Genomic DNA, 26063 nt, shown 5'->3' on the forward strand with positions numbered 1-26063 from the left:
TGATCCGGAAAAAAGGTTTTCCACAGTAACTGTTTTTATTTATTATGAAACGAAGTATTTGTTTTTTTTTTATTTACTGAGTTTTATGTTTACGGCGTATGTTGAATAATACACGCAATAGACAAATAATTGTTGTAATATTAAAGTTGTATTGTAATATTCCAAATATGCCGAACATCCATTGACCAAAATCACTGCCTAATTCTCGAATAAGTTGCCTCTTTAAAGCATGCCATGGTTATTACCAATGATAATGGTTTGGGGCTTGTAACACTCGCTGCTGCTGGGGAAACCTGGCGTGTGACATTTGCTCCCAGATTGACCATGTGTCGACGGGCGTCATTTTTCTGACGTCATAGAGTCACAGCTGTAAAGGCGTGGCTATGGGGGCCATGTGTTTGATTCCCGGACGGTCCAGGAACTTTTCGTAAAGGAAGTTTCAATGACATCCTTGGGCATAGAGTATTTTAGTGCCTATCACACGATATACACTAGAGTGGATTATCCCTTCCTTAAATGGAAAAATAGAAAATTTGGTGGCATCCCATCAGATCAAAGTTTTGAAGGTCCTATTTCAGGACCCAAATAACTGCCATATTTGGGCACGATCGGTTATGTCTACGTTTTGCACATCGCGTTTGAAGTTTGTATGGGATTTTACATGAGAAAACTTTTTTTTACATTTCTCTCAAGAGAAGCTCGATTTTTTTTTCTAAAAACATGTAACCGATAATATGAAAACATAGCCTATGGTGTCCTGAAAAACTTTGTAGAAAACCACGAAGAGATCTGATGCCTATTAAAAAAGTTATAGCGTTGGCATTGCTTGCCGAAACAGCATGATTTTGTTGCTATTGCTATTCCTTTACGTGTTTAAACTTGAACACATGGGTGCAGTTTGTTGAATATAACTTTATTTACATGCATCAGATCGCTTTGTCACAGACAAACAGACGTAACACCTTGAACGATTTTCATTGAAATCCATAGCCCAGTTCACACTACCATCACCTGGTGGAAAAGTTGCACGAATCACTCTGTTGTGCAATATCGTCAACGGAAGGCGCTAGTGTGAAACGTCAAACGCATAGAAAAACGATGCGCGTGCCTCTGGTTGTGAAAGCCACAACTATGAAAATTTAAAATGATCGTTAAAAGCGTGGTCGATGGAAATTTCGCAAGTGTTACGTCTGTTTGTCTGTGGCTTTGTGGTCTTCAACAAACGGGCTTGGTGGCCTAGTGGCTACCGCTTTTGATTTGTATCCCATCCTTTCCGTCTAACAAATACCCTAGTCCGTGCTGGTTGTGGGGGTGCAGAGGTGATCTCGGTCTTTAGTAGCAACAACCAGTACACTCTAACATTCCTTTCCCTTCTCAACTAACTATAAAGACGTGGCCGGCGCCGTTATTGATCCAAAATGTATGAGCTGCTTAAATTGCACTTTGAGAATAAGATGACAAATTCACGCAAAGTCGCCGTAGGGGTTTGGCAAAACTGTCTCAGAATCCGATGGAATTTCTTAGGTTTGAAGACTATGTATTTTAAAGCAAGATTGCATACGTTGTTTTTTTTTAATTTATCTAGACTAATATTTGAAAAGGGCTAAAGTATTTGACCGTTTTTTACTCAATATAACTTAAAAATGACATTACCTACAATAAAGTTATGTATGAGTGACTTTTAGATAATCATGTGAACTTTTATAACATTGAAAAATGTCAATAAGCTTTAAAAGTAAAAAAAAATGCAAATAAGAAAAAATATTTCAATTTGCAAAACATGACATTTTTGTTATTATTGAAAATTTTGCCATATAGAGTAGCGATCCACTTGGGCAGCGGCCGGTATTTTGGGCACTCTTTGTTATAACTCAGTCAAGTCCAAACCAATTGACTTAAAATTTTGTACATGGCCAGATACTATACGTATCTCATCGCGTTCCAAAAATTGTATCAATTGGTTCATAATTGGCTGAGTTATAGCAGAAAAGTGCCCAAAATAGGACCCCTGCCGAGATGGTTCCACTTCCCTATCGCAAGATGGGCACTTTTGAAGAAAAGCATTTTTGAGGTACCGTGATTTCGGGTGAAATTGATCAGTGGGGTGAAATTTATCGACGTGAGGGTCATTTTCATTTGCTAAAAATATTGCTTTAAACTTAAAACAATTTGTGTAAAATGACCATCATTTGGCTAAAGGATTATTGAATGATGAGTTACATGTTTTACAGTCAATTAGTCACATATTTCTGTATTAACTTCAATATTTTCCGTAATTGCGTGTTTGGCGAATCTCAAATACCCTTTCAAACTTTTGTTACCGTGGCTGTATCGCACATGTAATGAATATTCGAATGGATGCTTTTAGCTGCCAAGTATTTGCTAAACACGATTTCATCATCAAAAATTTTATAAATATTCGAATTTATACATAAAATTGCACTTTTCCGGAAGTAATCACTTTTTCAGTATGAAAAGTGCATACTTTAAGGCGTTTTCATAAAATTTACTTAATTTAGAACTTGAATAATTAAAAATTGAGAAAACTCGTAAAAGTTTTGCGTAGCATTTAGCATACTGGGGTGGTTAATTCAGGTGGAAAACATATTTTTGGCACATGCAAAGGTATTTTTCTTTTACTGATCAATTTCATCCCGAAAGCAAAATTATTGATTTTTTATTTTAAATGATATTTACCTATTGTAATAAAATGATTTGTAGTAAAAGTTTCAAACTCGTTGACTGATGAGAATCGTGGTCGTACTTGTTTTATTGCTTTGAGTTTGACTTTCTTTGGGTGATCGACTGTACGTTGGATGATATCTTTAATTGGCATTTCAGTCTAATTTGGTCAATCAAAAACAACAATATGTTTTCGTAACTCGACGTTTCGGTCCTTATTGGACCTTTTTCAAGGATTCTGTAATGTTTGAGTTTGACCATATCGCTGCATTCGAAATCACGGTAGCATAAGTGGAAATTTTTTGACAGCTCCTCCCCTCTTAAAGTATATTCTCCCATACCTAATAGAAAGCTCCTAGCAATATCATAAACTTCCCCTAAATGCTACATCTTTAATGGACGGTTCCTAACAACAAATACTTCATGTCATCATTTTGCGTGTTTCTCTCCTGTAGAAAAAAAATGTTTTTATCCAGGGCGTTTTTTACAGATACATTCATATATTAAATTAAACATAGCTCCATATGTTTGATTCACAAGTCTATCTAATGCAAAGTATTTATTTTATTCTCCTATGAATAAGGAAACTTTTAAGTTGAAATTCGACTTCTGGTTGATATTCTGAATTTCTGTGTAACAGATCTGGTGTTCTGGTTCAAAAAAGAAACCTAAATTATATTCTTTGTATTGGATAGATTTATAATTGAAACAAATAAGGCTATGTTCAATATATTAATATGTGAAAATCCACGTATAAAAATACCCAAAAATTGGTTTGACTCAAAAAAAAACATTTTGTTTTGGGTTGGATTAAGATAAAAGCAATTTAATTACTTTGATCCATTTTGAATTCTATTCTTAACGGTTGGTGTGGGGTTTGGTTCTCCGAAATAGGATTAATTTAATTTCGCAAATGGGCATGTATTCCAAATTGACTTCAATTTATTTTTTAACTTTTTTTAGCGTGATCGTTTTTTCAATAATTCAATTTTTTACTTGAAAATTCACACAAATTACTCAAAGTCACACATACCACACTTTTTTGTAGGTCATGTTATTTTTAAGTTACATTGGTATAAAAAAATGGTCAAAAACATAAGCCCTTTTCAAATATTAGTGTAGATAAATTTAAAAAAAAAAAACAACAAAGTATGCAACGTTGTTTTAAAGTACTCAGTCTTCATACCTACACAATTCCATTGAAATCTAAGAGGGTGCTGCCTACCCCAAAATCTAGTTTGCGGGAAATTCGTCATGCACTCTAAAAAAAACACGCAACCAAAAATGATCAAAGTGCCATAACTTTTTTGTACATTTTTTTACCACTATAAAAATTTTAGAGATGATAGCTAACAGAATGAACTTTATTCTCACAAAAAAACACGAAGGTAAAAAAATAGCTTTTTGAGATATTTGATTTTTAGTAACAAAATTCAGTTTTTTCAGAAGAAAAAGTAAATAAATTTTTCAATGTGTATTTTTCTGAGAGCCGCAATATATTATTCTACAACTTTGCTGAAGACACCTTTCCGATCGAACAAGCCGTTTCCGTGTTATATTGTTTTATTTGCTTGTGTTCCATTTTTTCATAGGCCCTAATTGAAAGTTAGTCGAGACAAAATATGAACTTTTGATATGAAAAAATGGTTTCTCACATAAAAAGGAATAGTATACAAAAATATCAAGTAGATTAAAAAACATCGATTAAAATGGATTCGTGCTGGTCCGTGGAAAGCCTCATAAGTAGAGTGTCCCAGCCCTTATTCATTTGGATCTCAGTGCAATTGGTACCAGCTCAGATCTATCACGGAGGAGCAAAAAATTGACATGTATAGTCAGATTTGATCGATTTGATCGTTTCAACAAAGTTTTTCAGAACATCCTAGGCTATTATTTTACATCATCGGTTAAAAAGTTACAGACAAACTTTTCCAGCTTATGGCAAAAATGCTAAAAAAGTATGTTTTTCTATGCCAAATCCCATAAAAATTTCAATTGTAATGCGCAAAGTGTAAAGGCAACCGATCGTGCTCAAATTTTGCACAGATACTCAGGACCGGAAATGAAACTAAAAAATCTTTGATCTGAGAAATCGGTTGCGATAACCAACGCTAATACATATACACATGCAAAATGGAAGAGGAAGCTAATAATAACTAACTGTGGAAGTGCTCATAGAACACTAACCTGAGAAGCAGGCTTTGTCACAGTGAGGACGTCAAGAAGAAGAAGAAGAAGAAGAAGAAATGTTAAGAACTAAGTTCCAGGAGAGTTTGGACGACCCTGAATATCCCAAAAGTATATGGTTATATAAATCGGTTCTCTTTCTCAGAGTAGTTCGGTTGATCTGGAACTTCTTAAATTCATTTTGGCATGGTTCGTACAATGGGGATCATCGATAATGTTTACATACACTCCCGTTCAAAAGTTTGGGGTCACCCCCTCAAAAACATGTCATTTTTTTAGGCCCATATCTCCGCCAATTTGCGTCCGATTTCAAAACCCTAGGTTTATTTCAAAAGATAATAAGTCAAAGAAACTTTGAACATGATTTAAAAGAAATTTTTCAAAAAAATAGTGTGTAAACTTAACCCAAAGTTGCCAAACTTTCTAAAAAATGAATATAAACTTACGGCAGTGTCGCTGGAAGTTGGGTCGACCTAATTTTAAGATGAGAGCGGTAATATCACCCATTTTCTATTAGCTTTCAACTGCTTTTTACAGAACTTAGCTAAAAAATCTAGAAAAAAAGTTATTAAGTAAATTAATCCTTGATGTCATCGACCAAAAGTTTGGGGTCACCCCTCAATATGATGTATCGGCCAAAAGTTTGGGGTCACTTTCGTAAAACATGGAAAAGTGATTTGATGATATCTTCGTCATCTATAGTTCAATTTTAATTATTTTTGGCTCATTTCAAAGATAATTAACTAAATTTACGTTTGATGTCTTCAACTTAACGTGTTTAACGATTTTTGTATATAAAAAAGTTATGTAAAGTTAGCACATTTTACCACGCTTTAAAAAATGAGGCAACTTTACGTTAAGTTTTAGTATGTAAATTTCAACAAATATGTGTGGGTCAATGTCTATGCAGTAAGTTTCATTCATTTTGTTTCAAATAAACCAAGAAGAATTAAAATTGATTGAAAGATGATAAAGATATCAACAAATCACTTTTCCATGTTTTACGATAGTGACCCCAAACTTTTGGCCGATACATCATATGGAGGGGTGACCCCAAACTTTTGGTCGATGACATCAAGGAATAATTTACTTAATAACTTTTTTTTCTAGATTTTTTAGATAAGTTCTGTAAAAAGCAGTTGAAAGCTAATAGAAAATGGGTCATATTACCGCTCTTATCTTGAAATTTGGTCGACCCAACTTCCAGCGACACTGCCGTAGGTTTATATTCATTTTTTAGAAAATTTGGCAACTTTGGGTTAAGTTTACATACAAAATTTTTTGAAAAAGTTTCTTTTAAATCATGTTCAAAGTTTCTTTGACTTATTATCTTTTGAATGAGACCTAGGGTTTTGAAATCGGACGCAAATTGGCGGAGATATGGGCCTAAAAAAATGACATGTTTTTGAGGGGGTGACCCCAAACTTTTGAACGGGAGTGTATAGCGAAATGAACTAACGTATATTTAGTAGTAAATAGCAAGGAGTAAACTTCAGGACAGTTTCGGCGACCCTGAATATCTCAAAAGAATATAATCATAGCTATTAGCCTTCCAGTAGGTTCGGTAACGCTAATTATGTATCGCTACTCTGTAATATGTTATGACAACTGTTAGGTGTGTAAACATGAAGTTCTGTTCTTCAGAGTGAACTTGTTTTAGGTCTGGAATATCCCAAAAGAATTTTGGAATGATTCGTACATTTCCAAGGGGTCATTATTGATAATAGTTGGATATGTGATGTTATAGCTTATATCGAATATAATTACGGTAACAGCTGTAGATTTCAAGATGGAAATTTCAAAGTATAAAAAATATCAGTCTTCAAATAGGTTTAGTAATCTTAGTTGATTACCCAACTAACATTTTCAGCGCTATAAGCTTCAGTCATTTGCTTTCTGTTGTGTAACCATCGAGTAAAAGCAGTCAACGCTGAATAGAAGGAAAGCTAGTCAAATATAAATCATAAGCTAATACACGACTGCAAAACAAGCACCATACAGCTACCGAACTCGGTTTTCAGAAATCCATTGCTTGTCACTGGGGCTGCCTTTACTCCACCCTATTCCAACTCCGGGAGATTTCCCGGAAGATGTGAAAACTTGAACACATCGAATAGGAGTCCCCACTAACAAAACAGCTGCTACTATACAGTACAATTCATTATACTTACAAATCCCCAAACCAGCAGCGCTTTAAAGGCAGTTATGCGATTTATTTACGGCTAGAAGCTGTAATAAAGAAACTGTTGGTTTACCAACACGGCTTGTCGGATGTAAACATTATTGTCAAAACAAACTTCAAGCGGGATATATAGCTACTACACAAATTCTTTACAGCTATCCATGTATGTGCTGTGAAATTGTTTGGGTTGCTTTTATTGCACTTTAATTCAATGCCGGAAGATTTGCCGGAAGATTTGCCGGAAGATGTGCAAATCGAGTAAGAGTCCCAGCCACTACAACAGCTGCTTTTATACAGTACGTTTTGTAATGTTGCCAAAACATAAAACAACAGCGCTTCGTAGCCGTTTAAAGAACACTCTTTCAGCTAGAAGCTGTGAAGAAGAATCTGTTGGCGCAACCACACAGCTTGTTCAATGTAAACATGATTGCGTTTGACGTTTCACAAGCTTTTACAGCAAGATAAAGTTGGGTAAGGTTTCTTGTGGCACAATTATGAAGCTTTGTCTGGAGTAAAACAAAACGGGCTGTTTTCTATGTTATTTATATATAGCAGTGTGGCAGCGAGGACATCATCGGGACCAGTGGATACGGAGATCGGGAGTTCGATTCCAAGTAGCGGCGTTATTCAATTGTAAAAGTGATAATTCCAGTTCCACATGTATTGCGTCACGGTATCCATAAACCTAATTATATTTAATCGTTCAATTTGGGGATGCCGTAAAACTATTATTTAACAACTGCGAAAAGGCTGAAAAAGCGCCTTCTCAAGACGTTATTCAGTTAGTGGTTACATAAGAGCCGAGAAAACAGCTATGACTAGGTGGCATAGAAGCTGATCGCACAGCATGTACAAGCTGATTAAGTTCGCCAGATTCATTGGTATAGGGCTTGCATAGAAGCTTCCGTCCATATGTACAACACAGTAACTCAGCATCAAGCCGTATTAAGGACGCTTTGTTGACGTTTACATTCACAATAAAGAATTTCGTAGAAGACCATATTTGTCTAAAAAATCATTTGAAGGTGCTGAATCCATCTTTCCTCGTAAATCTGGTTCGTGGTTATTCAGCCGAGGATGTTATAATTAGGCAATAATTCAGTGGCATTAACCCAGTGTGCAAGGTCGTCTTCAGTGTCTTGTACTTGACTCGAGTCAAGGATGCAAATTCTTAGTGGAATTCAAAGGAACAGTACTTAACACGATTTTCTTTTTACTTACAGATATTGTCCTAACAAGCCCAGGTTAATCATCATAGTTATACTTAGTCAACAGAGGAGGGACAGTGATATCTCATGGAAATTCATTTTAAAATCTTAACCCTGGTCCGTTGAATTTGAAATGGCTAATCTCTATTTATCACATGGCTTACACGGTTTAACAATATTGGTCACGCTATGAGTAAACTAATGACTATCACTACAAATCGCGGCTCGATACATGTAGGTGGAGCTGGTTCCGGTTTTACTTCATTCACTGAATAGTTTATTTTCATCTGTTTCTACGTTCTGTTGTTATATTCTTCTTTTTTTTTTTTTTTTGTAACAATCTGAAAGTACAGTCTCAGGTAGCGATTGTAACACCTTCCTTGAGAGACGATACTGTTTTCTATTGAATTATTGCTTCTTTCTCAAATCGGCTCGCTAAGCTATGCCGAGTTTAATCGTATTTACTTACGTATGCTAACTATTCGACATTTTCAAATTAAAACACATCACTATAACAAAAACGTACTTCAATCAGTTTAAGAACAAGTATAGAAAATATTTTAGAACAAATATAATCACGCATGGTGTCGGTGGGTGGGCGCGCGCCATCAGCTTCAGCTCACCTTGTTGATCATTTTGACCAGCTGGGTGTAGAGAATGCAGTTGCGGCTGCGAGGTTTACAAATTTCCCGATGGTCAAGGTGTACGCCGCATACATCGCCAATGCCGGGATCTGTCGCAATAGAAGCCACCATGGCGCATGGAAGAATCGAGAAAGAGAAGAAACAATCGAAGCGTGAAGCTACTGCGCAGGCAGGTACAATTTCCAGCACGTGCGAGCAACTACTTACCGGCCGAATCAATTCCAACGATACGAAGGTACAGCACCGACATCAGTGTCAATGCCGTTTCGACGAAGCTGAAAACGTCGATCTTGAGGTGGCCGCCCTGGTATAGCGCTACAAACCGACGATGTAGTTCTAGGATGCTAGGACAGTCTGCAAAGGTCAAATTGATTAGCTGGTGAATTTGCTGGAACGATCGATGACCGCAACTTACTTTTCTGTATCTCCGTTAGTTCGACCGATTGTCTCAACAGGGGAAGATTGAAGTCCGCCAGCGGAGATCCTCGATGCGGAACGGAGTAGAAGAACGTACCACGGGACGAGCGCCATAGGGGTTCAGCTGCCGGGCGACCAGTTTCCCACGCGTCGACAATGATCTGCTTGATGAATATTCCTCCCTTCGAGTGGCCCACCCACACGATTGGGTGCCCCTTGCCTACTCCTTTGGCGATGAGCATGTCGGCCATTTCACGCGATCGATCTACCAGGTTGGAACTGTTGCAAAGAAAAACGGAATCTATTGAAATCAAAGTCCGGGTCTTGTACCATTTGGGCAGGTGTACCTATTTTGGGCACTTTCCGCTTCAACCGTTATGTGCCCGACAAAATTTTTCAACACCGTGCTTTTTGAATGGGCACTGGGTACCCGGGTACCCTGTCGGCCACATAAGGGTTAACTAAGTCAATTTCATACCAATTGATTCGAATTTTTGTACAGAGTTATATACCGTAGGGTACTGGCGCCTGTTTTGGCCAGTCTAATACTGTGAGAAATGCGCGACTATTTTCGTGAGTCGGTCGGTTTTCTCTGTAGAGGGATGGGGATGCGAATATTGAATGCGAAATCAGAAGCGCGCGATAACTTTCGTGGGAAATTCGGTTTTCATGGTAGTGTAAACGACCAATGCGGTGACACGTTTGATATAGAACAAACGTTGACGTATGTGCATTACCCTTACTATCGCGATCAAATAAATCATAATCGGGATGAAGACCGTGTCGTGTATTTTCAGATAACTAGTGGATCATATCACCTACAGAGCCGTAGTGTGGTCCCATGGCGCCCTTGGCGAGGATCCGGTTGGCGCCCCACGACAATAGGACAGATCGGCGAAGTACATACTAGATTTGTAGTAATGAGCTAAATTTTAGTATGGTGAGAAGGTCAATTCTCCGTTTCTGCAATAAAAAGGTGCAAAAAGCGTGGGTATTATGGTTCCTTGCCTAATTTGATGCTGCTTGAGCAAAACTTTGGGTAACTGTGTTGTTGTTTACTCCATTTCTTGCAACATAAACAACATAGTTATTCAAAGTTTTGTTCAGACAGCATCAAATTATTCAAGGAATCATAATACCCACGCTTTTTGCAGCATTTCATTGCAAAAACGGAGAACTGACCTTCTCACCATACTAAAATTCAGCTCATTACTACAAATCTAGTACTAATCTGAACGTGTCCCATTAGACATTGTTAATTTGCTTAAGTTTGTGGTTATTCTTTTTTTAAGTTTTTTTTAAAGTTGTATTTTAGTGTTTCGAAAAAAATCAATTTTCTTCGATTTTGTTATTTTATTTCTTATAGTAATTTTTATTCGTGTGTTTTTTTTAGGAATTTCAATATAAGTCTTATTACCCACAAATTATCCGAAATCTATTTCTCATATACTAGTATAAATACGAACACATTCAGATTCATGACATAAATTATGTATGAAATGTTACAGTATTTTTTGATCTTTGATTGTTTTGTACTTAATTGAGTTTCACGAGATCTCAGGAAACCTCAAACGAACTATTTTACAATTTTTTGACGATTACTTCAATTGATTTTACCAGAAATTTTTTAACAGGGTTTCACGGGATTTCATGAATCCTCAAACAAACTATTTTTCCAATTTTCGGGGATTTTTTTCCTTTTTTTTAAGACGCGGATACTGTCTTCAGCCAGACGCTGCCAGAGACTGAATGAAATTTAGCACTAGACAAGGGAAACACGGAGAATGCACCAGTGGATACGGAGAAGAAACTACTTTCACGAAAAGTTTCATCGCCCGGAGTGAATTTTCTCATGGCTTTACCAAAGGTTTCTTCTAAAGTTTAATCAAAATATTTCTCAGAAGATCTGTAAGAAAATTTTCAGTAATCATTACTGGAGGAATCCCTTTAACCAATTCCTGGAGGAATCTCTGGATTCTTGGAATAATGCGTTTTTATACTCCGGGAGGATGATTTCTTGTATAAATTGCCGTTCTAATTTCTGAACGAATTACTGCCTTAATTTCTGCAAGAATTCCTGAGGTAATTTCTGCAGGAGTTCCTGGGGTAATTCCTGGTGGAATTCTTAAAGGTATTCTTGGAGGAGTCCCAGAATCAAATGCTGAAGACATGCCTGGATGAATCCCTGGAGGAATCACTATGAAAATCCCTGGAGGATCTCCTGGAGGAATGCATGGAGGTATTCCTAAAAGAATTCCTGGAGGAATTCCTAGAGCGATCCCTAGAGGATTCCCTAGCGAAGCTCCTGAAGGAATGCCTGGAGACATGTCTGTGCGAATTCGTTGAGGAATATCTATAGAAATTCCTCGATAAATCTTCAGAGAATCTCCTGGAGGAATTTCTGGAAGATTTTCTTGAAGAATCGTTGGAAAACTTTCAGGTAGAATCCCTGGAGAAATCCTTTAATGAATTTCTGGAGACATTCCTCGAGGAATCCCTAGTGGAATGTCTACAGGAATTTCATGAGGTATCTCTAAAGAAATACCTGGAGGAATTCCTCGAGGAATCCTTGAGGAATCTCCAGAAGAACTCCTGGAGGAATCCCTGCAGAAATTCCATTAGCAATTTCCAGAGGAATGTCTGGAGAAATTCCATTTAAAAATCGTAGAAGAACATCTGGATGAATTATTGGAGGAATTATCGAAAGAATTCCTGGAGGAATCTCTGACAGAATCTTTAGAAGAAACCCAGAAGGAATTTCTGGTAAATACCTGGACCAATTCCTGAAGGAATTCGTGGAGGAAATGCTGGTGGGATTCCTGGAGGGATCCCATGAACCAATTCCTGGTGAAATCTTTGGAGGAATCCTTGGAGCAATACCTGGAGGAGAAATTTCTGGAAAAACTTCCAAAGGAAACCCTGGAAGAATTCCCGGACAAAATCCTGAAGGAATTACTGAAGAAATTCTTGAAAGAATTTCAAAAAGGAATCCCTGGAGGATTTTCTGGATCAATTCCTGGATCAATTCTTAGGGTGATTCCTGGTGGTATTCTTGGTGGCAATCCTGCAGGAAATGCCTGGATGAAATCCAGAATTCCTGAGGTAAATTCTACAGGAATTCCTGTGTTAATATCTGCAGGAATTCCTGGGGTAATTCCTGGTGGAATTCTCAAAAGCATTCGTGGAGGAGTCCCACAATTAATGGCTGGATGAATCCCTGGAGAAATACCTAAAGAAATCCCTGTAGGAATGCCTGGAGGTATTTCTGAAAGAATTCCTGGAGGAATTCCTAAAAGAATTCGTGGAGGAATTCCAAGAGCAATCCCTAGAGGAACTCCTGCAGGAATGCCTGGAGGAGCTTATGAAGGAATTGCAGTAGACATACCTGAGAGAATTTCTTGAGAAATCTCTAGAGAAATTCCTTGAGCTATCTTCTAAGGAACTCCTAGAGAAATTTCTAGAGAAATCCCTAGAGGTATTTGTGGAGGGTTTTCTTGAAGAATCACTGGAGAACTTGTCACCTCTCCTGGGAAAGGTTCGCATGAGACGGAGGACAAAATAGGTAGAAAGATGATGCTGGAGGTACTGGTCCCAATACCCACGTACCCAAACCAGCCTATACCATTGGTTCGAAATAGTGGAACCATCGACAAAGTAAATTATTCGGGGTCAACCATAATTCAATAGAAGCATAAATTTCACATGCAATAAAAATGTATTTTAGTACTTACATTACTAGTTGTAGCTTAACCTAGGTACTTGTTAAATGTGTATGGTCGCCAGTGTGTCCCGGTGTATCCCACGGCGACTGCTGGACGATGGGCCGGCCCGGACAAACGGTACACCAGCGCAGGGCCAGTTCACTCCATCGCTGGCACATCGAGCAACCATCGCGGGACTCGATCAAGACTGGTATGGCATCTTAGGCAATAAAAGAAAGGCCGATCTCTATGCACTCCACTGTCTACTCCATCATAAACTCAGTAATTCGCATGTACAAAATCTGTAGGGGCATCTCCTAAGCAAGCGAATATCACCACACTCACTATGCAAAAATGTATGCCCTACAGGCTACAAATCAATTGGGAATCCTCACTATCGGTCAGACTCTGTTATTCTTCACTTTAGCGCACAAACTATATGGTCTGCTTTACACTTAACCGACAACTGATTTTGGTTTTGCTCCAAATCAACCTCTATAGTGTAGGTCCGGATCTGCGGTGGTATCTCATATCTCTTCAGCGGATGCTGGTAAGAGTAATTGTTTGCAGAGAATGAGAACTTGGCTAGTTCGAGAGGAGATGTTGGCAAGAGGGTTACTGATACGGGATTATGGAATGGTTGTGCTCCACGCAGGCTTGCAAATTTGGCTCGTTGTTGGCACTCTCCTCCAGATAGTCAATCTTGTGTTCTGTTGTGATGTGTTATGCGTGTAGTGTATTTCACATGGTAAGAAAATGACCTATGCTTCCATTTCAGACAGGACACTAAGAGCAACTTTGATGCCCTCGCGAGGCTGCTGATAGTGAGTAGGTTACAAACTTTCAGGAAGAATCCCTGGAGGAATTAGTTGACAAATCCCTAAAAGAATTCCTGGAGAATTTCCTGGATGAACCCCTGGTAGAATCTCTATAGGAATTGCTTGAGGTTTACCTAGGGGAATACCTGGAGGAATTTCTAGCGGAATCTCTAGCGAAATTTATATAGGAATTCCTTGACTAATCCATGTAGGAATTTTTAGACGAATCCCTGAAGGAATTCACAGAGGAATCCTGGAACAACTCCCTAAGAATTTTCTGAAATTTCCCAATCAGAGTGCTTGTAGTCATTATTAACCCTAAAAGGGATACCTGGGGTCCATTGGACCCCAGGCGCCTTTCAGAGCTCGTCTTTGATGCAACACACTCAGCGAGGTGACGAAACTGAGGCCATGAAGGTATCCCTTTTAGGGTTAAAATAATCCCGAAATGTTTTGTACCAGAAGTCTTCACCACTTTTTTTATTCTGGCCTCGTGAAATAATTGACCACCTGAAGTTCATCTGGAGTCCCGTTGCATTCTGGGCTTTTAGCAAATAGTTTGTCTGGAAGAATCCATGCCTCGTATTGTCCAGAAGTCCGACGTACACCACCAGACCATGTATTTCGAGTCCAGAGGAGTCCAGAGAAGTCCAGAGGAGTCCAGCATCGTCTTCGCCGGACCGTTAAGTTCTACGTTATGCCAGTTACTGGACGACAGCACTCGACGCCATGACGCTACCACCTATGATACCTGTCACATCGCATTACCCCCCTGTGGTAGAATATATAAGCGCAGTTTTGAGTTCGACAGGAATCGCTCAAGAAACCTGACAGAAACTTTCTTCGGTGACTGCCATTTGAACTGTCATTTCTTCGCAACTGCGTACTGCGATCAAAGAAAACCCGGTTTCTTGAGCGATTCAGGCAAGGAATTTCCCATGCATCAAGATAAGCTGAGAAATTCCTTCTGATCTGCAAACAGCGCTATAACAAAAATGAAAAAGTATTCCATACATTGATTTTTGCTACGATGTTTCTGAAGTAAGTTAACAGCGAGTGAATGTAACTGATTGCAAATGAATGATCCCATCCCTGGGGATAGAGCAAATGTCATTAAAAACATCGTCACGAAAACGTAATCGCCCAATGCTAAACGTACTGTCTTTGGTCGAGCCGTCACTATATGCGGTAGTGAGCAAACGTCAAACAGGAGCAAAAACGATGCCAGCGCCGCGAGTGGTCGATCGACCTACTACTGAATATTTGAATCAACCGTTAAAAAGATGATCGATGGGAAGCGATGAGAGTGTGACGTCTGTTTCTCTGTGCTTTCTAGATGTCGAACACGTCGTGTCGAGCATATTGGCTTGGGTATACGCCGACGAATTACTAGCCTTCGGCATTATGATCGAACTTTACCGCATCCATCCCATGAGAAAACTCTCTAGTCCAAACATATCTGCTTAGCAGATCTGAGCATCTCGGCAATGGCTATGCCGACAAACGCATTGATACGATGGCAACTCCCACTACGCTCCTTCTTTGCAAATCTCGTGAGCAGTCCAACGCACGTTTCAGTCGCTCCGACGCGGAGATTATGTCACTCACTGCTAGATGGCCGTCATCGAGTTGGGCCCGGTTGAAGGTCAATTCGTTAAGTAGTATGCCAAGCAACACATGTCATATAAGAGTAACGGTTGCGCAAGCATTGTGTCACAGTAACTTCTATACAGCCAAAACTTGTGGTGGCGTAACTCCGAGCATGCGTGTTACTTAGATTGCGTTACGCAACATACACAAGCATAGCGATTGTACGCCGTATGAATGTAAAACGTAGAACAAAAAAAATCAAGCAGTCAGAGCTTCGTATTTCATCGTGTGTTTCAGGAAGAAAGGATCAATACTTGTTGATACTGCCTTGAACAAGCGTTAGCTTGAGTTACTTTACACGACTCTGGTTCTGAGCTCTAGGTTAATTTGAACAACCCCAGAGCCGCATATACAAATGTAAGGGCGCGGGGCTACAATTTCTTCGTCATGCCTAAGAAAAAGTATTGACATTGTTTAAGAATCTGAACCTACAGCAATAAGAATAACTCGATAAAAAATGGGGTATGAAACCAATTATAACTTACTCATAATGCAATTTGTGATCATGGCATTAGAACAAATAGTTCAGGGGTTACCAACCTTTTTCAGGTGGCGACCCCCTTTGAGATTTGTCAAAACATCTGGGGCTCAATAAAACAATTTAGAAACAAAAAGAAATAAATGAACGAAACCAATTTTTTTTCGGGTACAGTGACGTAGCCAGAAATCTACTGTGGGAGGGATTTTCGACGATCAATGATACGGTTTTTTTTATTCAACATTCACATTTCGTAAACAATTATGTCATGAACATTAAATTTGAGTCGTTGCTATAAAATTGCGGGGCAGCCGAATTTTTTTTTCTTTTGAAGGCGTTTTATATGAAATTTGTTCCTCAAATTGTGGGTTTTGGGTAATTTGGTAAATTGGTATCATTTGCATGAAATAGAATAAAATATACACATTTTTTTCCCGGCCCCCTTGGACTGGACCGACGAATGCATGTAACATTCTTCAAAATATTTGAAGTTTCTGGGAGAAATTAACAAGAATGGAGACACTTTTGAATTTCGCATTCTACAGAACTATGACTTTTGTTGTACAGATCCTTCAGAATTAAGGCGTTGATTTCCTCCAGTAATAGAAGACAATTTAAGATATGTAAAAACAATTCTCATTAGAGCAAAAGTTACAAAACTAAATTACATATAAATGGTGCACTTTACAAAGGGTCTTGAATTATGGACTAAAAGAATAAACACACAATCACAATCAATAGCTTGATATAAAACTCACCGATTCCGCTTCGTAATCCACACCGGTCGCCACAGGTACGGATCCGTAGTGTAGTTGATGGCAATCACCCGCACTCCCGGGCAGTCCAGTGGTAACCAATCTCCTGGCCAGCAGGCCGACCACGACTCATCCTTCTTGACCTTCATTTTCCGCTTCCCATGGTGGCGATTTTCCGTATAACCTTGAGCAATTTTCGGACCACCTTCCTCCTCCATCCTCAGCCTGAACGTGGGAAAGCTGTACTCCATATCGTCCGCAAAGTGAATCCGGTACGGTTCACCACACTCGTAGGTGAACCTTCGTTTGGCAAATCTGTACGACGTTGAACGGGCCTCGTCGTACCCGTCGTCGTCTTCGTCGCTCCATTCGGTGGCATCTTCTTCGAACTTTGGCTTCTTGGAGACGTGAGGTGGAACGAAAAGGTTCGACCTCGAGTGGCGTTGTCGCTTTGGTGGCCTTATCGGGGGCTTCGGAGGGCGTTCGAAATGCTCCAACTTGCCTTCACTATTCCACAGACCTTGCTTCCAGGTGTTAACCAGCGAACCGTGCAGGCCGTGAATCAGGACAATATCCGCCCGAATTGGGACACCCGCTGGAGGTTCGGCCAACACGACCAACTCCACGCACTTGTCCGGAAGCTCGCGCAAATTGGCCTTCGCATGGCGTAGCTTGCCACCGGTGGACAACGATTGTTTTCCCGACTCGATTGCATTCCGGGAGGAGTCCTTTCGCAGCTTGATCACCCGCAGCAGGGGGTCAATCCGATGGGCGACTAGAAGTAGAATAAGGAACCACGTGAGATACGACAGTTGAGGAAAGGATTCATCTCCGTATTCGCGGATTGACGATAACAAAGGTATGTTGCACAGTGACGGGTCCTGGACTCCGGGCGTCCGAACCATTCCGATTCTAAGCGTACAGTAAGAATGTTCATCGTTTGATTTGTTCTGTGTTGGCAATAAGTTGGTAGAGCATACATAATGGCAAAGACTCGTGGTTTGTTATGTTCATTGGTTGGACGTAATAGTGAGCTAATTAGATTTCAGCTGCCTCAGCTGATGTTACGAATAACGTGTAACCGCCTATTTCTGTTCAACTAGTATCGATTTTGTATTTTTAACACCTTCCACAGGTGACCTTTCCATGATTGCAAGTGTTACTTGCCTATTGCAGTGTATTTATCCTAAATCCACAATTTCTGCATTGAAGTACAATACGGTATTTCGAATGTATTTATTTGAAAACAATTCTCTTTCAATACACAGAATCAAAACAGAATTTTTGGTTGAAGTTTTAACGCTAAAGAGATTTTAAATAAAATTTCGTAAAGACATGACTGAACTACAAATTGGAAATTTCATTCAGAAATTCAAGTGAAGTTATTGGAAAACTTATAAGAAGAATTCCATAGAGGATAATCCAGGAGAAATACATAGACACGAATCTTGAAGTGATCCTCAGATGTAATTCTGGAGGAGTCCCCAGAGAGAACCTTTGGATAAAAAAAACTATAGGAACATCAATTAAAATCATTAGAGGAAACTCTTGAAAGAATACTCCTGGAGGAATCCTTACCGGTATTCACTGGCGAAATTACCTGCAGAAACTTCCATTGAAATCTTCAGAAGGGACTCATAGAGGGATACCCAGAAAAAAAACTCCTGGAGGAATCCCAAGGGCGAAATCCAAGAGGAATCCCCAGAGGGAATTCCAGATGGCATTCCCAGAGACAAATTCTGAAATTATCCCCAGATAACACTCCTGGAAATAGTTGCTTATAGACTATAGAGACTTCCATTAAAATCCCTATAAGAAACTCCTGAAAGAATAGTCCCGGAAGAACCTTTAGGGGATTTTGCTAGAGGAATTGCCAAACGGAACTGCTGGAAAAACCTTGCAGAAATTTCCACTGAAATCTTGAGGAGCAGTTGCCACAGGATTCTCCTGGAAGTATTTCTAACGAGAAGCCCAGAGGGAACTCCTAGAGAAATTACGTAAAGATTGAAACTTTTAAAGAAATTAGGTGGGAAATCCCCTATTGGAACTCCAGCATTTCATCGCTAGAGGGGAGTTTTGGAAGAATCTCCAGCAGCAACTCCTGGGAAATCTTACTGAGGACACTTTCATTTAAACCCCTAGATGGAAATCCAGGATGAATCTCCCGATGTAACTTCTAGAAAAATCCTCAAAGGATGAAGAAACTTTGGTAGAACCCCTGTAAGGACATTTTGAAGAAGTCCCCAGAAGTTATGCCTGGGAAAATTACCTGAGGGCATTTCCATTGAAATCAAAAAAGAGATCTTCGGAGGGAACTTCTTAAAAAGTACCCAGGAGCAACTCATGGGGGATATTCTTGAAGGTTCTTTCATTGAAACCCTTAGATTGAACTTCAGGATAAATCCCCAGATGAAACTTCGTGAAGAATCCCTCAAGAGAGCCCCTGGATAAATTTCTGAAAGAGCTTCCGTTGAAACCCCCAGAAGAAACTTCTGAAAAACTATTCTTCGAGGAATCCCCAAAGGAAAGTCCTAGAGAAATCCTCCGCATAAACTTCAATTGACATCTCCTCTTCCAATTCCTAGAGGATTTTCTAAAAGGATCACCTCAAGGATCTCCTTAATGATTCTTCAAAGAGAACTCCTGTAAGAATCTCAAAGGGAAATCCCGGATGAATCCCATGGGTTACTTCTGAGAATTTCTTCAAGAGTTCCTTCCGGAGATTTTTCCAAAAGTGCTTCTATGGTAATCTTCCAGAAGTTCAGATATACCTCTAAGGAATCCTTCTGGATTATTTTTTCAGAGTTCCGCAGTAGAAATTCTAGAGAAATCCGCTGAGGGAACTCATGGATGAACCTCCAGAAAGAACTTCTGGGCGAATTTCCAGAGGGTACTCATGGAGAAATCCACAGAGAGAATTCCGGGAGGAATTCCTAGACATAAATCCTGGAGGGATCCCCAGAGGTAACTCCTGGAGAAAACCCCAGATATTTTTTGGAAAAAAATCCCTATGGGAACTTCTATTGAATCCTCAGAGAAACTTCTTGAAAAGATTTTTTTGGTGGAATCCGCAGAGGTATTTTCTGAAAGAATTTCCATTGAGAACCTCTGGCGAAATTCCCTGCAGAAACTATCATTGAAATCTTCAGGTGGAATTCCCAGAAAAAAACTCCTGGAGGAATCCCCTGAGAAAATTTCTTAAGAAATCCCCAGCGGGAATTTGTGAAATAAAATCCCTTATAGGATACACCTGGATGAATCCTCAGATGTTTTTCCTGGAGGAATCCCCAATGGGCATTCTAGGAGAAATTCCCTGCAGATACTTCCATTCAAATCTTCAGCGGAATCTCCTGCAGAAATTCTCAAAGAGATCTCTTGGATATATTTCTAAAGGGAATTCTTGTAGATAGGGAATCTCTGGAAAAGTGTCCTGGAACTTCTGTTGAAATCCCCATAAGGTGCTCCTGGAGGAATCTCCAGAGGGAATTCCCGAAGGTTTTTTAATTGAAACCCAAGACGGAATTCCAGGATGAATCCCCCAGATGGAGCTTCTAGAAGAATTTCCAAAGGGATCTTCTGGATAAATTTATGAAGGAACTTCTATGCAATTCTCTAGAAGGAATTTCTTAAAGAATACCCAAGATAACTCTTGGAGGAATACCTGGTAAAATTCCTAGAAAGAATCCCCAAAGGAAACTCTTGGAGAAATTCTCTACAAATTTTCAGAGGAAACTCCTGGAGAAGTTCACAGAAAGAACTCCGAGAGAAGAATTCCCAGAGACATAACTATGCTATAACTCAGCTAATTCTGAACCAATTGACACAATTTTTAGAACGCGATGAGACACGTATAGTATCTAGCGGTGTACAAAATTTCAATTGGTTTCTGGACGAATTCGAGAGAAGGAATTGCAGAGGAGAAATTCCATGGAGAAATCCCCAGAGGAAATTCCGGGAGGAATTCCTAGACATAAATCCTGGAGGGATACCCAGAGGTAACTCCTGGAGAAAATCTTCGAAAGATTTTTTGAAAAAAAAAATCCCTATAGAACCTTTTATTGAATTCCTAGAAGAACTTCTAGAAAAGATTTTTTTGGTGGAATTCGTAGAGGTATTTTCTGAAAGAATTTCCATTAAGAACCTCTGGCGAAATTCCCTGCAGAAACTGAAATCTTCAGTAGGAATTCCTAGAGGAATTCCCAGAAGAAACTCCTGGAGGAATTCACTGAGAAAATTTCTTTAAAAATTCCCAGCGAGAATTTGAGAAATAAAATCTTTATAGGATACACCTGGATGAATCCTCAGATGTTTTTCATGGAGGAATCTCCAATGGGCACTCTAGGAGAAATTCCATGCAGATAATTCCATTAAAATCTTCATAGGAATCTCCTGCAGAACTTCTCAAAGGGATCTCTTGGATATATTTCTAAAGGGAATTCTTGTAGATAGGGAATCTTTGGAAAAGTGTCCTGGAACTTCTGTTGAAATCCCCATAAGGAGCTCCTGGAGGAATCTCCAGAGGGAATTCTTGAAGGTACTTTAATTGAAACGCAAGAAGGAATTCCAGGATGAATCCCCCAGATGAAGCTCCGAGAAGAATTTCCAAAGGGATCTTCTGGATAAATTTATGAAGGAACTTCTATAAAATTCTCGAGAAGGAATTTCTTGAAGAAGGCCCAGGATAACTCTTGGAGTTATCCCCAAAGGAAACTCCTGGAGAAAATCTCTGCAAATTTCAGTGGAAACTCCTGAGGGAATTCACAGAAAGAACTCCGAGTGGAATTTCCAGAGACATATGCTGGAGGAATCCCCAGAGGGAACTCCAGGAGAAATCAATAGAGACAGATCCTGGAGGAATCCCCAGCGAAAAATAATCGAGATATCCCCAGTGGGATCTGCTGGTTGAATCTTCAGGAGCAACTCCTAAAGAACTCCGTGAAAGCACTTCCATTGAAATTTCCAGAAGGTACTCCAAGATGAATCCCCAATGAAACACTCCTAGAAGAATCCCCAGTGGGATGTCCTGGCTAAATTCCTGGAGGAACTTTCATATAAATCCACAGAGGAAACTTCTGAAAACAATATACAGAGAGGACTGTAGGAGGAATCCTCGGAGAGAACTCCAGGAGGAATCTCCAGAAATAATTACTGGGGAAACTTCCATTGAAATCTATAGTAGACATTTCTGGTGCATTCCTCAAAAGATCTCCAGAGGGAACTGGAGAATTTCCTGAAAGAATTTCTGAAGAAATCCCTAGAGGATTTGCTGGAAGAATCCTCAGAGGAACTTCTGGATGAATCCCTGGGAAAATCCGAGGAGAAATTCGAGGAGAAATCTCTGGATCCCTGAAGCAATTCATGAAGGAATTTCAGGGGAAATTCCTGGAAAAATGTTTGGAGGAATCCCTGAAAAATTCCTGAAAGTATTCCTGGAGAATTTCATTGAAAAAAAATCTGAGAAAATCCCCAGAAGATCTTCTGGAAAAAAAATCTAGAGAAATTGCTGACATAATGGCCAGGAAAGATGTTCAGGAGCAATTCCGGGATCAATTCCTAGAAAAATTGCTGGAGGAATTCCTGATGAAATTCTTGGGGTAATTCCTGGAGAATTTCCTGGAGGAGTTCCTTAAAGGAATTCTTGGAGTAATCTTTGGAGGAATGCTTGCAACAATTTCTAGACAAATTTATGGTGGAAATCCTGGAGAAATCCTCGAAGGAATATCTGAAGGAGTCCCTGGGGGAATCCTTGGATAAATTCGTTGAGAAATCCCAGGAAAAATCCCTGAAGAATTTTTAGGGGAATTCCCAGAGGAATTCCAGCAGCAATTCCTGGAGGAAAATCTGGAGGAATGCGTAGAGGAATTCCTGAAAAAATTCTAGAATGTATTCCTAGAGACAATCCTGGAAGAACTTTTGAAGAATTTCCTGGAGAAACTCATGGATGAATTGCTGACATAATTTATGATGGAATGCCTTGATTAATTCCTGATGAAATTCCTGGACAAATCCCTGAAGAAATTCCTGGAGGAATTCTTCGACGAGACCCTGGAGAAATTCCTGGATGAAATGCTGGAGGAATGCCTGCATGAATTTCTGGAGGTATCGCAGGAAGAATTCTTGGAGGAATCTCTGTAAGCATCCAAGGAGGAAACCCTGGAAGAATGCCCGGAAAACTTCCAGGAAGATTGTCTAGGAGAATTCCTGGTGAAATTTTCGGAGGATTCCCTGAAGTAATTCCTGGAGGAATCTTTGGAGGAATCTCTCTAGAGTCTCTGGAAAAATCCCTTGAAGGTTTCCTGGATGAATTTATGTAGGTATTCTCAGGTCCGGATTAAGGATTGTGGGGGCCCGGGGCCCGAACGGATGTGGGGGCCTTTCAGAGAGATGAGTAATAACTTTTTTCTTTATTTTGGAATAGTACTTGAGCAATATGAATGAAAAAGTTAATGTTAGCAACCAAAAAAAGGTTTTTGTGGGGGCCCCTAAAATGTGGGGGCCCGGGGCCCTGGCCCCCCTGGCCCCCCCTTAGATCCGGCCCTGGGTATTCTTAATGGAGCTCTTGGAAGAATCCTGGAAGCAATTATTGGAGGGATCTCTGGAGGAATGCCTGGAGGTAGTCCTGAAGGAATACATCGAGGAAACCCTGGAGGATTTCTTGGAGGATTCTCTGAACAAAACCTTGTAGGAATACTGGGAGGGATCCCTGGAAGATATACTAGAGGAATCCTTGCAGGAATTCCCAGAGAAATCCCTGGGAAAACTTCTAGAGCAATTTCTGAAGAAATTAGTGGACGAATCTCTTAAGGAGTTCGTAGAGGAATACCAGGAATAATTCGTGAAGAAGTCGCAGATGGAATCCTTTGAGAAATTCTAAAGTAAGCCTTAGAAGAGTTCCTGAAGAAACTCCAGAAGGAATTCCGGAATCAATTTCAAGAGGAATCCCTAGCCTAATGGAAGCCCTAAAAAGTCCCTGAGGAAAGTTCTGAATAAATTCCTGACGGAGTTCCTTAAACAAAGAATACAGCGAGGAATTCCTGAAGGAATCATAAGAAGAGTTCCTGGGAGGCTCTTTGGAGGAATTTTTAAAAGAAGTTGTTCCAGAAAGAAACACAGAAGGAATTCCCGAGTTATGCCCTTGGAGAAATCCATGGAGGAATTCCTGGAGGATATCCTTGTGGAATGCCTGTAGGAATTAACGGAGGAATCTCTAGAAACACTCCTGGACGAGTCGCCAGAAGAATTCACGGAGGAATATCTGGAGGATCCCAGGAATAATTCCTGAGGAAATTGCAGATGGAATCCTTAGAAATATCTTGAAGGAATTTCAAGAAGAGTTCGTTGAGGAGCTCTTTGAGGAATCCCTGTAGCAGTTCTCGAAGGAATCCTTGCAGGAGTTCCTGAAGAAACCCCAGGAGGAATCCCGGTAGCAGTTGCTAGAGGCATTCCTAACGAAATCCCTAAACAGTCCCTAGAGGAAATACTGGTTTAATTTCTGGAAGAGTTCCTGAAAGTTTTCTAATAGGAACACCTGAAGGAATAATAAAAAGTGTTCCTTGGGAAATCCTTGGAGGAAATTTTAAAATAATCCCTGGAGTTGTTCCTGAAAGAAAAACAGAAGAAATTCCCGGGTGAATCCTTGGAGGAATTCCTGAAGGAAAACCTGGGGGATTTCCTAAAGAAATCCCATGAGATACCCCGGAAGTAATCCCATGAAGAATTCCTTTGGAAATCCCAGGAAAGATTTCTTAACAAATTCCTGTAAGAGTTTCTGTACGAAAAAAAAATATGAAGGAATCCATGTCTGCAATAATTGTTGGAATCTTTGGATGGACTACCAAAAGAATGTTTTGTACAATGTTTCAAGCAACTCATGGTATTTTTTAGTTAATCTCTAGTGAAATTCCCTGTAAGGCAGGGCTCCCCTGCCCCCCTCTGACTACGCCTATGACTCAGTCAATTTTGAACCAATTGACTTGATTCAAAATTGACTGAGTTATAGCAGCAAGTGCCCACAATAGGTCCCCCTACCCAAATGGTTTGGGACCATATACGTTCTACAGCTTTTTAAAAAGTAACTATTTGCGAATGCTTTTATGCCCTTTTGTAGCTTCATTTCCTTTTTCAAACTTCGAATTGCACATACAAAAAGATAACTTCTCCCAATATTTATTAAAAAATCACATCAACTTCCTCGCAAATCACGTTTGTTATGCGATATCCAGTCGCGTTTCAATTTTCACTGATGAGTAAAGAGTGAAAATTGCTTTTGATTCTGAACGTGGCTTGTTTTGCCAGCGTTGGGTACGTATTGTAGGTAGGTATATAATTCTCAATTGAAGAAGCCATATCGACAAAAGGAAAATTGCTGCTTCACTCAATTGCGCCAAATGCATTGCATTCTACCGCGCACATGGCAACAAGTGTTTACAGACATAGTCAGGTGCGGCACTGACAACAGAGCAATATTGTTTAGATTTAGTACAATATCGATTTCTCTAGTAGCATTCTGAAGCGCTTGTTTCCGATGGGCAAAAATTACCTAATAGAACGTTTAGTTTAACCCGTTCATATCGTGACAGTGTCAAACGAAAGAGTCACCGCGTAGTTCACAATTGTTTCTCCTAATAATTATTGACCATCGTCAACCGTCATTCGCGCAACATACCTTCAATTAGATACACATCTACAAAATGATACACATGTAGCTAGCGACGATGGCAGCGCCGCCAAAGCATCACCATCACCAATCAAATTCACCTTGAACCGAGGACAGGCTCATCGAGACGGTGTTGGCGGCGAAGGCGAAAAGCGTCGTCAGTAGGCCGCGGCTTTCGCGTATCTTTCGCATCAGCTGCAGTAGGCGGAAGCCGCGCAGTCCGTTCCATCCTCGCGCCAAACCGTGCGTCAAGGGCACCAGCAACCGGATCAGCACGCTCAGAGCCACCCGGACTCGATTGTTGGGAGATCTGTGGGCGAAGTGAGGAAATAAAGAATGTTAGATTTGTTTAGATGGTTTAGATTTAAATTCATAAAGCATTTTCTGCTAAAAAACACATTTCTAATTTAACTGGATTTTGGTGCATGATAGTTGATTTTGGTTGAAATCTTCTCCAATTCTATTGTACTATCTCTTGATCAAAGTTATAGACTTTTAAATTTGGGAAAGTATAACATTACCTCACTTTATTTTCAAAAAGAACAAGTAATAATATTTTATTTGGACCTGGGATCGAATCCCACTCCCGACAAACTCACAAAATGTGAGTTCTTCCTTCGGAAGGGAAGTAAAGCGTGGGTCCCGAGATGAACTAGCCTAGGGCTAAAAATCTCGTTAATACAGA

General features: G+C 39.8%; 1 protein-coding gene across 1 annotated transcript; it reads right to left on the reverse strand.

Moving 5' to 3' along the window:
• Positions 1-8381: 8381 nt before the first annotated feature.
• LOC109407674 (uncharacterized) lies at positions 8382-25684 on the reverse strand (the record flags this gene model as incomplete). The annotated part of the gene is given in 5 exon segments (XM_062856621.1): positions 8382-8992; positions 9111-9257; positions 9319-9599; positions 16726-17497; positions 25480-25684. Coding segments are annotated over 5 exon segments (1524 nt in total), but the record flags the coding sequence as incomplete, so codon positions are not given.
• Between the last annotated feature and the right edge of the window lie 379 nt (positions 25685-26063).

This window comes from Aedes albopictus, chromosome 3 (assembly GCF_035046485.1).
Source record: "Aedes albopictus strain Foshan chromosome 3, AalbF5, whole genome shotgun sequence".
NCBI classification, from domain to species: Eukaryota; Metazoa; Arthropoda; class Insecta; order Diptera; family Culicidae; genus Aedes; species Aedes albopictus.